Raw genomic sequence first — 17,734 nt, forward strand, 5'->3', positions numbered from 1 at the left:
CATTAATCAATAGGACTCTAGCCACCATTTCAAGAAAACATCTTGGGCACTGTGATCTTATCTCATTTTATTCCTTTATATCTTTATAAAATCTAGTATTTCCTGCCTTAAACAGATTATTGATCCACTGCTCACCCCAAAATATCATTTTTAATATCTATTTGCAAAAAACATCCTAGCAGTAGACAAATTACCTGAGTTCTTTGGTGTTCACTGTTTTCTCTCCCTAAACCTTTTACTCTTGTTGACACTGAAAGTAAAAACAGAACAAATTCTAGCATACCAACAGTTGAGAAACACAGTACAGATATACTTTGTGTAGATACCTATTAATTATCCTTCATATTGATGTGTGGAATATTAAGTTGAAGCATGTAAAATTTCAAATATTCAACTATTTTTGATCTATAGAAATAGTAGTTTCCCATCTACAGAAATAGTAATCTACTCAATATTACAGATGAACCCTAGAGATAATTTCTGAGAATCATTTTAAGTTTCAGGTTTTCCAGACACACCAAATCTTTATCAGAGCTATTGACAAGCAGCACTTGGATACATTCTCCCTTATCCTCTTATCGAGGTTGTTTACCTCCTACTGAGATCATTAAAGATAAAAATGGTCAAAAGGAAGGAAATGGAAATGACAAGGACAAACTAGCAACTGGACCACACACCCTTATTAAAGAAGTGCAGTTAGCTTATCTGAAGTGCTTCCTTTTCCTTGGATGCACTCAATGAGCTTGTAACATAGTCTTAAAATAAGAGCAATTATTGAAACTTTCTTCTTCAAAAGTAAATAGGTTGACAGCTACCACAACAATCTAGTATTAAAAACATCCTTCTCATTTATCTTTATCATTTTCTATTTCCTTACCCCATTCCTAAAATAAGAAGTACCTCAGCAGTAAATGAATGAATAAAAAGTGTTGAATTTTAAAAGTCCATTTACAGTATTAGTGACGATAAATATGGCAAGTCTTGGAAGCCAGATATACAGAACAGGAGAGAGAGGTAGAGAATTCATAGAATCTAAAACTGCAAGAAATAAAAATATAAAAGAGAAGAAAAAGAGAAGAATGAGAATCCTAATTTGTGGGTACAAACATCCCACAGATTATTCAGTTCAGAAAACCAAGTTCTGAAATCTTAACTATAAAGGCTAAGATTTAGCTGATTACTGTATCTCTCATTCCAATATGGGTAGCAGGGCCATAGAACCTGCTGTCCCTGACATTATTTAAAAGAAATGATGCAGGGATGGGCGCGGTGGCTCACGCCTGTAATCTCAACCCTTTGGTAGGCTGAAGCGGGAGAATCACTTGAGCCCAAGGAGTTCGAGACCAACCTGGGCAACAAAGTGAGACCCTGTCTCTACAAAAAATAAAATAAATAAAAATAATTAGCCAGGTGGGGTGGCACACAGCTGTAGTTCCAGCTACTCAGAAGTCTGAGACAAGAGGATTGTTTGAGCCAAGGAGGTTGAGGCTGCAGTGAGCTGTGATGGTGGCACTGCACTCCAGCCTGGGCAACAGAGCAAGACCCTGTCTCCCCCCGACAAAAAAAGAAAAGGAAGTGAAGAAACGACGCAGAAAACAGGCATGGAAGCACCGCAGAGTCAGGCAAATCAGGAAATCCTACTGATTCTACGATGCATGTATGTTTACTACCTAAAAGATCATCTTTCTTCTGAGAAATGCTAATGCAATAGCAACTTACCTAACTTACTCTAAACAGTTTTGCCCTCATGTGTAATGTTGTAGATGATGCTGAAACCACTACACCCAGAGATTAAACTCGATAGGGAATAGTACTTCCCAGACATGAAATTCTTCAATGAAATGAAGATATAGTTTTCAAATTGAAAACTGTCTGCAATTAAATTGGAGCCATCTTCACATGGATGACAGTGTAAGTAGTAAATAATATGAATGCTGTCAGTGTGTTTAAAGAAAAAAAAAAAAACCTTGATCGCTGAATAATTAAAGCACCCATAACCATTTCTCATTTAAGTAACACATCATTTTTAACAGAGCTTTCAAGAGATGCTGATATCTTATAGAGTTCCTTGGAGCAACATTCCAACAAAAGATAAATCTTCCTGAAAGACTAAATACGAATTTTTTTTAAATGTGCTTGGCAAGACACTTAAATAGTTTTGAGGAACTCAGTGAACCTAAAATATGGCAGTTTCTCCATGCCTCCTGGTTTGAAAGATCTTACTGCTCCATATAATAATTTGTGTCTTTTCAAATAAAAGGAAAAAAAGGTCAATGGAAGTTCACCCAGTGAATTAAGAGAAGCAGTAATAAATGCATTTCTGGAAAAAAAAAAAAAAAAAAAACAAACTATTTTAATTGTTGTAGACCTAGTTCTTCCCACTCACTTCCTCATGTTGCTTTCATGAGGTAATTCTAATAAGTCTAGAAAGCAAGGCTTGATTATTTCACAGAAATGCTATATATATATTGCTTTTCATTACATATCAAGGGGATATGAGAGTGAATTCGGTTTGTAAGAGGACTTGAAATAAGAATGACATCTTCATTTAAAGCAAGCTGCTTTTGACAAAGGCATACCAACCCAGGAATAAAGGAAAAGTGGTGCCCCCCTCCCCAACTTTCTTGTGTGTTTTTTTTTTTTAAAGTCAGGGTCTCACTCTGTCACCTAGGCTAAAGGGCAGTAGCACGATCAACACTCACTGTAGTTTTGACCTCCTGGCTTCAAACAATGCACCCATCTCAGCTTCCTGAATGCCCACCACATCCGCCTAATTTTATTTATTTATTTATTTATTTATTTATTTATTTGAAGAGATAGGGTCTTGTTATTTTGTCCAGGCTGGTCTTGAACTCCTGGGCTCAAGCAATCCTCTTGCCTTGGCTTCCCAAAGTGATTCTCACAAAGTGATCCTCCCATACCTGGTCTCTTGTGCTTAATTTTTAACTTAAAACAAAAAATTTAAAAAAATTCTCAATTTCCAGTTTTTAAGCACATCAAAACTCTAAAACATCACTTTAACAACTTCAAGTCATATTCAAAAAATCCAATACCTCAATATAGTGTACTGCTACTCCTTCCAAAGTTCTACTTAAGACTTCACTTTTAATTTGTTTATCACGTTAATGCATGCTGGCAGTGGATGCTCTAATCCAGCACAAGAGGAAGACAAAAGCATCAGGAAACTCCAAATAGGAAAAAAGTAGGAGATGTATTCACAGGGAGATTTGTTCCAAGTGGAGCTGCCAGCAAAAGGGCACATGGACCACAACAGGGCAAAAAGGATTTCCCCCTCTCCACCCAACCCCTCTGGGAAATGTTAACCTAGTGGGAGGAATGGAATATGCAACCATGGAACCATGAAACCTCTTTTATTTTCTGCCTATTTTTTCCCCAAATTACCTTTATTCCACAGTCTATCCAATCATCCCTGCCCACTGTGTATGCTCCTTTCATTCCACTTGTTTTCCTGCTCTTACCACTTCCTTTTATTTCAATGTGCCATTCCTCTGAAGCCTTCTCATTTCTTTCCTGCCTCATTGTTTTCCAGTCTTCCTGAACCATCACAATTCTCTTTTGTGCTTGGAGCAAGTCATCCCCACCACGACCTGGTCTTTTCTGCCCTTTTCTGAGCATAACACCTACACGGAAAGTCCCCTTCTTCTGATGCAGCTGGAAAGAAGCAGTTACAATCTGGAATGGGGAAGGGAACAGCAAGGGGAAGAGTTTTTTGAAAAGCAAATTCAGCACCAGAGAAAAATGAGGAAATCTTATAGTCAACTATAGGGAGCATTTCACTCATTACTTTGTAAATTGCATGCACTGAGCTGTTATGTGGGTGCAATAGTGATGGCAAACACCACAATTATTTGTGCACCAACCTAATAGTATCACTGTTGTTTCCCAGGGACCTTTCCCACATCACACTTGTGTTATCTACTCAATTCCTAGAATTTCAAAGTCTCATTACAGCACCAAAAACTGAAATAGGGTAATAGAGTCTGCTACACTGTGTGTCTGGTTGAGGAAATTAAATTTAAAATAAAAGCCAAAGCTGACCATGGCAGAAAGCATGAATGATAATGAACGTATTTGCAATATAGACTATAATTATCACATTACAATAATGATCATACAAAACCAGAAGTTCAAAACCCTGCCTCTTCACACTGCAGTTTATGTAAAGATCCTAGAGCTCCATTCCACAGAAGGAGAAGCAATGACAAAATCTATGTTGACATAGCAGCGGAAATTTGCCAAAATTCCATCACAAATGCTGAGACTCTTTCAGATAAGGTATTAACAGAAACGGTTTCTGCATCGACACCTGGTAGTCAGCCTCCAAGATGTCTCGCCACCCCCATGATCTACCTACACCTAGTGCCGACCCCTTCCGCAATGTAGCAGGGCAGGTCTATGCAGCCCACAGAATGCGGAAGAGATGGTGTACAAGTTGCAAGGTGTAAGGAAAAGTTGTGAAAGACTTGGAAATTTAGTGGGTTACCCAGTTAGCTTATCCATCTAGCTTAACTAATTGCCCTAAAGCAAGGAATGTGGGTGGGAGAAAAATAAATACAGAGCAGTTGTTGTTTGCCCATCGCCTCCAGCTAATGTCCCCTGCAATCTCCTCCTTTTAGCAAAGTAACTTAGAGTGGTTAATTTGCTGAGTGGGTTCAAACAGAATCAAGCGGGTCTGTCAGACCCCATTCCGTGGGCTCACACAGAGAATTCAACCCAGAGAGGTGACAGGGAAAAAGCACGGAGAGAGGACTGCATTTTATTCTTGCCCAGAATTCAGCAGGTTGTTTGTGGGTTGGCAATAGTCCGAGAACCTTTTTCAGGGAGTGGATGCCCCTCTGAACTCTCCCCTATCTCAAGTCCTTGGCATTCACTATTACTTAACACTGACCCAGGCTGCAGGATGCCTTGCCCAACAGCATTCTGATGGGCATGCTCACAGGCTGAGGTTCTGCTAAAGTGACCCACAGAAAGCAGTTCTCACAAGGAAAAAATCTCATGGTCTTTCTTTACCAATACCACTACATTTTTAAAGCACTTAGTGTCTGAAATTGTACTAAGAGCTGATGATAGTCCTCTGAAAGAGATGCCATTAATTACCCCTATTTTCTACACACAAGAAGAAAATGAAGCCTTGAAACATTAACTATCATGCCCAAGGTCACATAGTTCCCAGATGGCTGAACTGAGACTAAACCAAGATCTGCAAGGTCCCAACTAGTACATATTTTACTTCTGCGTATGGCTCTTTTGTGATGATGACCTCTAACCCAGTTAAATTCAGAATTCAACTTAGCTAAATGAGAGAAATAACATATAGAAGTTTCAATTCAATAAAACCGAAGATTACAAATATACCAGAAACAAACCATATCATCACTTATACCTGCCGTTTAAAGGGTTCTTTGGGATGACATTTATTTTACCAACATGGGTTCTGATGTCATCTAAATGCTGCCACGATCAGTTCCCAAGAAAGCAAAAAGGCAGAGAAAATAACACGGGTTTACAGAGTTCAGTACTACATATGGTAAAAACTAATCAAAATTCTGACCTCAAACTTCTGGTGAACATTCATTTCAAAAGAAAACTCAACGAATTATTTTTGCATGCTGTTTGTCTTTTTATATGCAAGTGAAAAATGTGAAGCTTCAAGTATGATTTAATGGGTTAAGACTTCTTAACCTGACATGACAAAAAAATCTCATTTTGCCTGTTGAAAGAATCACGCATTAACATCTTCAAAACATTCCAGATTGCAACAAAAATACGAGGGGAAAAGGGCGAAAGGCAAAAGATAGGGTAAGTGACGTAACTTAATAAAGACAATTATATACTCTACTAATTAACAATTTGGGCCACCATGGTGTCCTCTTTGTTGAGCTGTAAATTTGCCTTTGCACTAGTAAAATCAACATCCCAATAAGGGGGAAAAAAATCATCATACAAGGGTCTTAGAGAAAAATAATTATTCATAGTTTGAGTTCTCCAGCCTTGGCCCTGCAGGATAACGCCCAAGTCAGAAAGCACATGCTAATGAGCAGCATGCTCCTTATGAAACAGCCTTCTGACCCCAAAACTATCTCCATCCCACACATAGACAGTTGCAAGGCGTTCAAGTCTGCTTGGTCCCTAATTAGAGTCACTCAGAGACCTCTAAACTGAGCGGACGGATCTGGCAGCCTACACTTGAAATGGAAGTGGCGATGTTAATTGTCCAGTTTCCTGCCAAAAAGAATGTCTCACGTCTCTTGCATTCTGATCCAGGGGTCCCCACTGTCCTTTTAAAAAATAAAAGTTATTTGGGCTTGTTTGGACTATTTTCACTTTTCAGACTGTAATTGACAGTCAGATGGATGAATTCCACTGACCTGAGCTCACTTTTAACTTTTCTCATGTTTTCTTGATATTTTTGCAATACTGAGAATTTATATGCAGCTGTAGACAGGTGAAAACACACAGGATGCATCGTCACCTACAGACTTGAGAGATAAAGCAACATTAAAAATGTATCTAGAAACAGTACAGTGTTCAAACGCAGTAAGGGAAACAGATACTCTGGGGTAAAAGAAGAGCCCTGCCAAACTCCAGCCTTCCAAAACACCTCGTCTGAGCATGCCTAGGATATGTGCTCACAAGACAGAAAAAGCTTACAAGAGAAAGAGGAAATCTGCCACTTGTGAAGTGCAAAAGCCCTACTAAATATCCTATTTTAATCAGAAAACAGAAAAGCACAAGCATTATCTGCTACAGGGAGCCAAGACCAAAAGAGAGTCCAAAAGAAAATCTGTCTTGACTCCCAACATTCCAGACCTTATTAACATTAAGCACGTCATTCCAGACAAAGGAAACCACTGTCGGCCCTGCACAGGTGGACGCTGCCATGCCCTCCCAGAGTCCAAGCCATTCAGCAAAAGGACAGACTCCAAGGACCCAAAAATATCCACAATCTCAGACCCCTAGAGGGAAAAAATGCCATCCCAAGCCTTAGTGCACTATGACTTCTCATTATGAATAATTACTGTTATTGTGAATACACTTTCTTGCTGCTTTGGGGGAAGTAGAGCTGTAGTCTGATTCTGGTTTCTGAGCAATGATCACAAAATATAAGAATAGGAAGAGAAAAAATGCCAGGGAGACCACCTGAGAAAGAATTAGAATACAAAGAACCGGTAATAAGGAACACCGCTGGAGTCAGAAAGCAATCTGCGAACTCTGAAAGAGAAATGCACAAGAATAATGCCCTCATCACTGGCTTTCGGTATCATAACCAGAAACTGTGAGTCTATGTGGTGGAATGTGATCTAAAATGCAACTGAGTCTTTGGATTGTTAACAATTCCAAAGTTCAAATGCCAAAAGTATGCTGTATGTTCGTTTTCTTCTATATTTGGAATTCTTGCCACTTTGTCCCAATTTTTCCCATATGGCACTATAACTTCTAGAAGAGTTCACATAAACTGCTACCTATATGTTAGTCACAAAAAAGGAACTCTTCCACCACTAGTATATATTTATCATGATACAGATAGTACAAGGAACATGCCTCAACTTAAACCAAGTGTTCCAACTGAATGCCTCCCACCCGCTGCTTTCCCACCCCTGCCATTTAAAATCTTGGTTAAAAATTGCTTCGCACTCAAAGGGCCAGCAGTTCTCAAATGCTACTGTGGCTTATTATTACCTGGAGTGCCTGATGAAACACAGATTGGTGGGCCCCACCTACACAGCCTGTATTCAGTAGGTCTGGGGCAGGTCATAAGGGCATATGTCTAACAAGCTCCTAGATGGTACTAATAATGCTGGCCTGAGCCTGTGAGTAGCCAGGACCCAGGTGAGGGCTGGATCCCTGGGAAAGCCTTGTGGAGGGTGACAAGGATCCCAGTTCTCCACTCAAACCACAGGAGTTTTAGTGCTCTCTGCTTTCAGAGTGCATGTGTATATGTGTACATGTGTATGAATGTGTGTGATGTGGTAGGGGTGAAGGGATACTGTATTTAAAATTGGTGATCCACACACAATTGTCTGAAAACAGAGGCAATCTACTCACTGATAAGATTTTGAAAATCACAGACCCTAACTCACCCGTTCATTTTACTGAAAGGAAAACCACGGCTTAGTGAAATGACATGTTCTATGTCACACAGTCCAGAACACCGATTATTTAAAATCTACAATTCCATTACGTTTTTAAAATGTAAAAGTCATATATGAAAAAGACATCCTTACTCTTAGGGTAAGCCCCAGGAACAAAGTGAAGGTCAACAATGTCAACTGCACACAGCACATTTTTATACAGAAAAAAGTGTTTGGAGGCCGGGCGCGGTGGCTCACACCTGTAATTCCAGCACTTTGGGAGGCCAAAGCAGGTAGATCACCTAAGGTCAGGAGTTTGAGACCAGCCTGGCCAACATGGTGAAACCCCGTCTCCACCAAAAATACAAAAATTAGCCAGGCATGGTGGCGGGCGCCTGTAATCCCAGGAGAATTGCTTTAACCCGGGAGGCGGAGGTTGCAGTGAGCCAAAATTGCGCCACTGTACTCCAGTCTGGGCGACAGAGCCAGATTCTGTCTCAAAAAAAAAAAAAAAAACCACAAAGTTTGGAAATTGTGACTTTGCACTCTTGATGTCCTCTCCCTTCACCATCTGCCCACACACATACATACACACACACACACACAAACACACACACGTATTATTGGGACTACTTAGGTCTTTTAAAATTAAACAGTGGATCCTCATCAAAGCTTTTGTTTTTTACTCTAAATTCATATAATTCTTTCTAAAACAATACTGGCAGATAAACTAACTCCTTTCTGAGGGGGTATAACTGGCTGAAAATGGAAGGATTTCAGTTAGACAACTGGATCCTGACTCACTGGATCCCACTCAATAACTTCCTTAAAATACTGGGTGCTTCGGTTTTTATCAAGAATAAAATGGAAGAAATGAAGCTTCCCTCTCACTCAATGAAGAGCAACAGAAACTTCTTTAGCTTCTGCAGTGAAAGGCAATGTGACTATTTTAACTGGTTTTGGCCACAGAACAGGCTCAAGGCCCAGCTCTTGCATAATACTCTGTACACAAGAACAAATTTTCCCATTCCTATCCTTGAACATCTGTGGACTTGATCCCCAAGCACTGTTCTAAAATGAAATGCTGGGAGAGGAAGAGAAAAGGAAGGCAAAAACTCTTGAAATATTTTCCCCTAACTTATCTGCCATCATAATATGTTGGAGAGACAGGCAGCCTTCATAGAGGAGGTGATAACTGAGCTGGCTCTTGAAGGCCTGAGTTGGAGTTTGCTAGGCAGAGGAACTGGAAGGACAGGCCAAGAAAAGGGAATGAGGCATAGTCACAAAACGGGGCAGAACACAGCGAGCATGTCTGGTGGGGAAATCTGAAGGGCCACAAGAAGTTAGTTTGTGTCATATCATGCAGTTTAGACTTTATTCTCTAGATAGTGGGGGGCACCACAGAGGTTCTCACGAAGGGATTAAAATGTTGAGATCTATTTAACTGTAGCCACAACAGAGGATGCACTGGAGAGGAAAATTAATAATCACACATCTTAAACCATAAGGTGGCCCTTCTGGGAGGTCTCTTAAGGTTCAGAGGGAGCAAAGAGAAAAATAAAAAACATATGAGGAGATACCAGAGACCATGAGAAAGGAAATCCCAAGAGGCTGTGTACCAGAGTTCTTTCTCGCTTGGAGCTGGAAGTGCCCTAGGACGAGGTGACGAGAAGATGTATGAGATCCGGTACCAATTCCACCAGAGAGGACCCCAGGATATTGGGTATGTTTCTACACAGTGGCAACCTCTCTTAAAAGAGCCTGGAAGTGGCCAGGCACGGTGGCTCATGCCTGTAATCCCAGCACTTTGGGAGGCTGAGGCCAGGAGTTGGAGACCAGGAGTCAAGACCAGGAGTCAAGACCAGTCTGGCCAACATGGCAAAATCCCGCCTCTGCTAAGAATACAAAAAAAATGGCCAGGCGCAATGGCTCACGACTGTAATCCCAGCACTTTGGGAGGCCAAGGCGGGTGGATCACCTGAGGTCAGGAGTTCAAGACCAGCCTGGCCAACATGGTGAAACCCTGTCTCTACTAAAAATGCAGAAATTAGCCAAGCATGGTGGTGTGCGCCTGTAATATCAGCTACTGAGGAGGCTGAGGCAGGAAAATTGCTTGAACCTGGGAGGTGGAGGTTGCACTGAGCTGAGGTCACGCCATTGCACTCCAGGCTGGGCAACAAGAGTAAAACTCCATCTCCATCTCAAAAAAAAAAGAAGAGGAGCCTGGAAGCAACTTTCAGAGATAGTGGGCCAGTAATGCAGGGTTTAGCTTTCAAAAATGTAAGATGGGTTTAAGCAAAGAAAGCCACTTCTGGCTTAAAGGAGAAGAAATGTAGGGGGCTGGGGTGAGGGGAATGGAGCATGAAGGGAAGGGGAAAAGCCGCCAGATGGAGAGTAGAGAGAGATGCCTATTTTGAGGGGCAGCTATCTCAGATGAGACATGATCCTATAATAACAGGAGTCCTGAAGATGAGAGAGATAATATTCAAGTCATAAGGGTTACCATTATATTAAAGTGTTAAGAACTGAGCAAGGGTATTTTTAATATTTAATAATGGAAATTTAAGTGCCCATTTTACAAATGTGAACATGGAAATTCAGGAAAAACTAAAAGGAAAAAGTAAGTAACAAAGCCCAATTCTAAGCCAAGTACCGTATGTCTAATACCAAAGCCCCAACTGTTCTCGGCTCACACCACACAATTTGCTCCAAGGAAGTGCAAGAACTCAGAGATCCCATATTTCTCAGAGTGTACTATGGGAGTCTGTCGTGCCTGTTTTCCTGAAGGTAATAGTAAATGAAAGGGGAGGCTAGCCACGGAGCAGTTTCCTTGAGCAATGCAACAATTTGTTCCAGGAAAAGGAAATGGTACAATAGCTTTGTGTGTTCAAAAAGAAGGCTTGCTCTGGAAAACAAGGCAATTAAGAAAACAGGACTCACTTAACACTATTTACTGAGTACCTACTATGTGTCAGGTATAGTACTAGAAGGAGGGAGAGATTGATGAATAAAACACAAAGTTCCTATTCCATACTGTGTACAACTTGATGAACCATCCTTATTATTATGATAGTATAATTTTCTATCTTGGCTGATTATACATTATCCCCAATGGAGGTTTTATTTAAAAAACAAAACAAAAAAAAACATGAAGTCAAAAGTGGTGTGAAGATTCTGATTTACTAGGTCTAAAATGGGGTCCACGAATCTCTATTGTTTTAAAGTTTCTGAAGCACAGTTAACTGAGAGAACTAGACCTCAAGAGAGAAATTAAGGTATCTCCATCTTTTTCATACATGTATTTATATTAACATGAGTTGTTTGCTTCTTTTACATGTGCTTAGTTTTACCACAGGACCAGGCACAAACTTAAAGTTTGTCTTTTTTTAAAGATTTGTTTTTTGTAAGTGGTAAAAAGGTAAATTATTCAAGTAAATTAACTCAAAGGCTAAGGAATTATAATGTATAAAGGAGGCCGAGGTGGGCAGATCACCTGAGGTCAAGAGTTTGAGACCAGCCTGGACAGCATGGCAAAACCCCATCTCTACCAAAAATACAAAAATTAGCAGGGTGTGGTGGCACATGCCTGTAATCCCAGTTACTTAGGAGGCTGAGGCAGGAGAATGGCTTGAACCTGGGAGGCGGAGGCTGCAGTGAGCTGAGATCGCACCATTGCACTCCAGCCCACATGACAGGGCGAGACTCCATCTCAAAAAAAAAGTAAAAAGATTTATCTCTTCTGGCCATGAGGGCAATTTAACCTAAGTAAAACATTAAAAAAAAAAAAAACAAAAAAAAACCACAAGTCACATGTTATGGTTAAGTATATATTCTATTCTTGTGCAAACCACATATGAACCTATCAGGTTTATCATACTGGTATTAAGTATAGTTTTAGATTAATTAGGTAGCACTGTAAACCTAAGAATCAGTTAAGAAGTCTGTTTCTGGGGTACAGATTTAGATGTCAGGTGCAGTAACCTCCAGCAGGAGACACACTTGTAAGGATGAGAAAGCAGGAAAAAGCCTTTTGGGATCCTAGGAACCAACAACCACATTTTGAGGCAGACACAACTGAAACGTTATGAGCCACTTGATGGACCCCACGAACAAGAAGTGCTTTATTCTTTGTTCATGCTATGTGATTCACATTTGCCTTTTTGCTTTGACAACCAGGAGGCTCAAAACCAAATATATGGCCCATATCAAGCCACTCTACTGGAACCCTGCTTCATCTTATTAGTATTTTCCTTCCCTTATCATCTTTCGGCTCCTCAATGCTTACATTTATGTTATCTGCTTCTATGTGTCTATGTCATTTGCCTTAAATCAGTTTTGGTGCAAAGCAAGGTGAAAATTATTAAAGAATGAGTCAAGTAATCAAAGCACTTCAAACCTCGTAAGCTCTCTGGACAATTTATACATTCTCTCTCGCTTTTCTTTGGATTAAAATTCTCTTTAGGAAAATCTATTCTTAATTTTTTTGGTATGAATTCTTGTATAGTCATGGTTAAATTGCAACACTGCTAATAAACTAATTTCAAGCTTAGAAATTACAGTATCATTTGACTAAAAATTATTATATGAGACCCAGCATCTTCCCTTAAGAGCTATGTACAAGCCTCTTGAATCTTCAATTTCCTTTGTATGATAATTATTTATGTTTTAAAAAGTATAAGAATAACATGGTAATTGCATAGAGTTTGGAAAATAGAGAAAAGAATAAATAATTAAAATGAAAAGAACACATGATCTGTTTACATTTCACTGTTATCTTACTATTCCTCTCTCTCATGCTGCAATCACCCACCCAAATAACGTAGGGGGAAATGTTGATGGCAATACTTCGTTTTACCTAACCTTCCTCTCCCTTGTCAGAAGCTCTTCCGTAGACACTCAAAAATACACAAATTGCATCTTTTTCAGTCACAATCACATTCTCACAGACACAGTCCCTGTTTCTACCTGAATGAGATGCAGTAAGGAATCCATAAATTCAGTGAGTGTTATAGTCAATGAGTGTTATAATCAGATTCCTTATTGCATCTCAGTCAGGTAGAAATGGGGACTGTCTGTGAGAATGTGATTGTGAATGAAAAAGGGAATCTACTTGAATAATTGATCCTATCTTTAAAAGTTGTTCATGTCTTTGTTTTCCAGTCATTTCTATCTATAAACTCACCTACCTTATCCAAATGTTACCTTTTTTGCCTCACTTAAGTCATTCTTCCCTATGCCTATAGAAAAAGTCACTGTTTTTCCTTATGTGGCATCAGAATAGGTTCTCTCTAAACTACCCCCAAAACTTCATTTAAACACAAAAACCTTCCTCCAAATCAACTGATCTATACCCAAGAGATTCATCTACAAAAAAACACGTGCCATTCTGAGTTGATGTTTCTCTAGCTATATGTGGTGACCCTCATTCTTCCATCTCATTCTTGGTTTCCAAACACTTAATTCACAGGCAAAAGGTGGTATGAGACAGTAACTGATGCGAAAACTAAAGAGAAACATATTTCTGTGATTCAATGACAGATTTCATTACAGTAAGGAAGTAATTACATATGGTTTATGAGGTATAATTATTTTGAGATTTAAACTAGCCTACACTTTTAGAAAAATTATCTTTGGATTTCTTCCACATCTGTCTATTCAGAGGGTGAAACAACAGAAGTAGGCTAACATGAAAAGATTTTCACATACTTGTTACTAAGTAGAAAGCTACATGGCATATGTGACCAAAACGTAGTATTTCTGCTGTGAAGTATTAATAAAAAATAAACAATGCAATATTCTTTCCTTACTAAGAAATAGATCCAAGAAGGTCTACTCAAATATTCTTAGCAGAACCACCAAGCACCATGAAATAATATTCTCATGTAAAAGACGTGGAAACATCATTTGAGATGTCTCTGTCTTGATAATTCACTCTATGGCAAACATCTTGAGTATTACCTTGCAAGTCTGAATCATTCGACTTTGGGCTGCTTCTTGCTCGTCGCTCTGTTTTCTTAATTCCGGGACCACCACCGCTACCGCCTCCGCCACTTCCACCGCTGTGGCCCTTCCCGTAGCCATTGTATACTGTTGTGCAGCTGCTTTTGTAGATAGAAGAAGGAGGGCTGTTGAGGCGGTTCTGGCGATCGATCTGGCGGTCTTTCAGTTTTTTGTGCGGAGGCTTGCTGTACTGGTCTTCTCGGGTGATGTAGCTTGACATTCCATAAAGTGGTATAATTTCTAAAATGGATGATTATGATAAACCCAAACTCAGTTTACATTTTCAGTAATAAATTATTAAATGGTCAAACGATCTGGCTCCTGAAGAAGTCTAAAGTATAAAAGAAGTCTAAAATATTACTAAATAGAGTATAATAAATATTTCTTAAGAAAATACTGCCGGGCGTGGTGGCTCATGCCTGTAAGCACTTTGGGAGGCCGAGGTGGGCAGACTGTCTGGGCTTGGGAGTTTGAAACTAGCCTGGGCAACATGGTGAAACCCCATCTCTACTAAAAATACAAAACATTAGCCAGGCGTGGTGGTGGGCACCTATAATCCCAGCTACTCAGGAGGCTGAGGCAGGAGAATCGCTTGAACCTGGGACGCGGAGATTGCAGTGAACTGAGATTGCACCACTGCACTCCAGCCTGGGCGACAGAGCAAGATTCTGCCTCAAAAAGAAAAAGAAAAAAGAAAATGCCATATACATGATATACATTTAAGGCATTCCCATTTGTTTCTAATCTATCAAGGAATAATCAATCATTAAAAACTATACTGTGCGTTCAGAAAACTTCCTATATTACAGAGAATACTGAAGACAAGGTTGTTATCCCTAAAGAGTTCATATTCTAGTTGAATTTGTAACTGACTTTGATTTTTGCCTTTCATTATGTTTTCAGTAGTTGCAATACATGAAAAAGTGAGAACAAATAAAATACCCCCATTAAACATGTACTTAGAATCAAGCTACTTTAAAAGTCTACTTATCCCTGTAGACAGAATAGTATTTCTACTGGAAAGTATATTGCAGTCAAAGTTTAAGTTATTTGTGGCATTCAAAAGAGCCAACATTTGAACAAATTTAACTAAGATAATGAGATGACACATTTCCATTTAAATCAAAGCTCACAGAATCGGGGGAAATGTTCAAGGAGGAAGTATAAGGGTTAAGAAAAGCTATCTCTGAAATCTGGTGCCAAACGTAATAAGCTGTGGTCTCAAACTTCTCTTTTGGAGTAATCGAAGGCAAGACAAATGTAGAATGCCACGTGACTTTACTACGCACGTTTTAAAGTGGCTCAAAAGAAAATAGAAGCCTGCAAACAATCTTATGACCTCAAGAGGAAAACTTCATGTTAAATTTAAATTTTTAAATCAGTTCACAATTATTTTTAGGTATCAGTAAAAATGACAATGCGTAACATAAAGATTGGGTCCTTACATCTTCATAAGAAACAAGGGTCACCTCATCTATGGAGTGACAATATAAAGTACCATCCAAATCTGAACACTTCTGACAGTGAAAAGGGAGGAATATCAAAAATTTCTTCAAGGCAAGAGACCTAAACTAGGACTGTCACAGGCACAACAGAAATGTATGGTTACCCTGCATAATTTAACAAAACTGCTGTCTCAATTACTCAACGGTAAAGCTCCACTATTTCTTACTGTTAACATAGCTAAAGGAAGATTTGTTTTTTAACGAGTTGTTTTGTGAAAAATCAAATCTTCATGAGAGAACCAGTTTGCACTAGAGAATGTGTCAAAACAAATATAATCCTATTCAGACAGTATGTATCCAAATAAACAATGTCAAAATATACCAGAAGGACAGTAAATGTTCTAAATGCCACGATGCATTACACATGAGATTTAACATATTCACCGCAGGCACTAATCACCTCTTCAGACATGGTGAAAACTTTTAAACACTTATAGTTTAGAAAATTAATATTTAAATTGCTTTTAGGTATGCACACTAAAGAACTAAGGTTAAAGAATATAAAAATGGCTTATCTATAAAGCGAAGGGATTTTGGTTTACTGCTTTAATGTGAAATCAATGAAGGCATTTTTATTTGTATACATTATTGCTCTGTGTTATTTTAATGGAATTAGACCCAAATACACCACAAAATGAAGAGACTACAATTGTGCTTAACTCTAATGATTTAAATTATACCGTTGTCTTGCCTAAAATTGCAAAGGACAGCATTTACAAAACAGTAACTATGTGGCATCCTACTAACAGACTGCTAAAATAAAGCAAGTCAGATATACACCAGCAGGCAGTGAGTCAGTCACCAAGGACTTTCATGTCATCAGAGCTCAGATCCAGCCAGAAAGCTCTGAGAAACACTCAATTATTTAATGCATATTGTGTCAAAGCACTGAATACATTTTAAAAAATTACAGCTAACTAAATTTTTTCAGTTTTTATCCAAATGTTTTCATAGTATATCCCCACTACTTAATGTTTTCTTGGTGTTATGTCGCATGGAAAAAAGATCAAATTAATAGGAAGTTATTGATGCTGCTATAAAATCAAAGTATTGATTTCATGTTTTGCTATCATCCCCTTATACCCCACTGTGAAAGCACCTGATTAATTTGAATTATGTCAAATTTCTTTGACTACTTAAAAAACAAAACACACACACAGTCAAATTCTATCCCTAAGTTACAACAGTATATTTCACTTGAAATACCATCTCAAAAAATCTCAAAAAAGCTTTTTCTGTGAATAAGTTATAATGTGAGATGAACAGGGAAAAATTATATATAAAAATATATATAATTATAAATTATAATTAATTATGTAGAAATTATATAATTATATATATATATAACTGTTAAAAGTAATAACTTGCTCAAACATTCTATGGTATAACAGGCATTTCTTCTACAATGTATCTAAACCAACATAATAAATGTCTGAAACAGTAAAATGCTTCCCTTCATAGTCAGACTCAGAAGAAAATCACTTTGTAAAGTCCTAGAGGCTAAAGTCTAATTTTACCTTCAATTATCTGGTTTCTCAGGATCCATTTTGATAGAGAAAGCCTTTAGACTAAACTAACACCAAGGTCAAAACTTTAAAAAGATATAATGTTGGTAGTTCTGAGACTCTTTTCATATCCAGGTAAGTATTTGCCTAACAACCAGTGAAATTGTGGCTGCACTAATGGCTAGTCTTAAACTAAAAGCAGGTTCAGGAAGGCCACATCAACAGCCAGGGGATTTTTAGTTCTGCCAACATCACAACATAGAGCCTTTCAGGAAACCCAAAGGTTGCTGAGACTTCACAATCTTCAAACATTGGAAATGGGGCACAAAACACCTTTCAATTTCCCTTTAACTGGTAGATCATATGGATACCGAAGCAACGATGTGCCACAGTTGTACCTCAGGCCACTCTCACATAAAAACATGCTTTCAGGACATGGGAACGATGTCACATTGCCACTTTTCTAAAATAAAAGGTGGCTACCTTACTCCTTGATCTTGTAAGGTGGGGGTTGGGGCCGAGTTTGGGAAAACTGAAAGAAAGTAAAAGAACTAAACCCACAAAGTAATTTTTCCAAGGCACCATGCAGGACAAAGGAAGCTAGGAATTCCTCATGAGTCTTACAAACCAC

General features: G+C 38.8%; 1 protein-coding gene across 2 annotated transcripts in view; it reads right to left on the minus strand.

The window, feature by feature from the left end:
• The window catches only part of FNDC3B (fibronectin type III domain containing 3B), a 364,055-nt gene that overhangs the window by 135,908 nt on the left and 210,413 nt on the right, over positions 1-17,734 (minus strand). For both annotated transcript variants that reach the window (XM_025375210.1, XM_025375209.1), the window contains exon 6: positions 14,052-14,333. In XM_025375210.1, the coding sequence (XP_025230995.1) occupies positions 14,052-14,333 (282 nt within the window). The remainder of the gene's footprint in view (positions 1-14,051; positions 14,334-17,734) is intronic.

The sequence above is a fragment of the Theropithecus gelada genome, chromosome 2 (assembly GCF_003255815.1).
Source record: "Theropithecus gelada isolate Dixy chromosome 2, Tgel_1.0, whole genome shotgun sequence".
In the NCBI taxonomy this organism is placed as follows: Eukaryota; Metazoa; Chordata; class Mammalia; order Primates; family Cercopithecidae; genus Theropithecus; species Theropithecus gelada.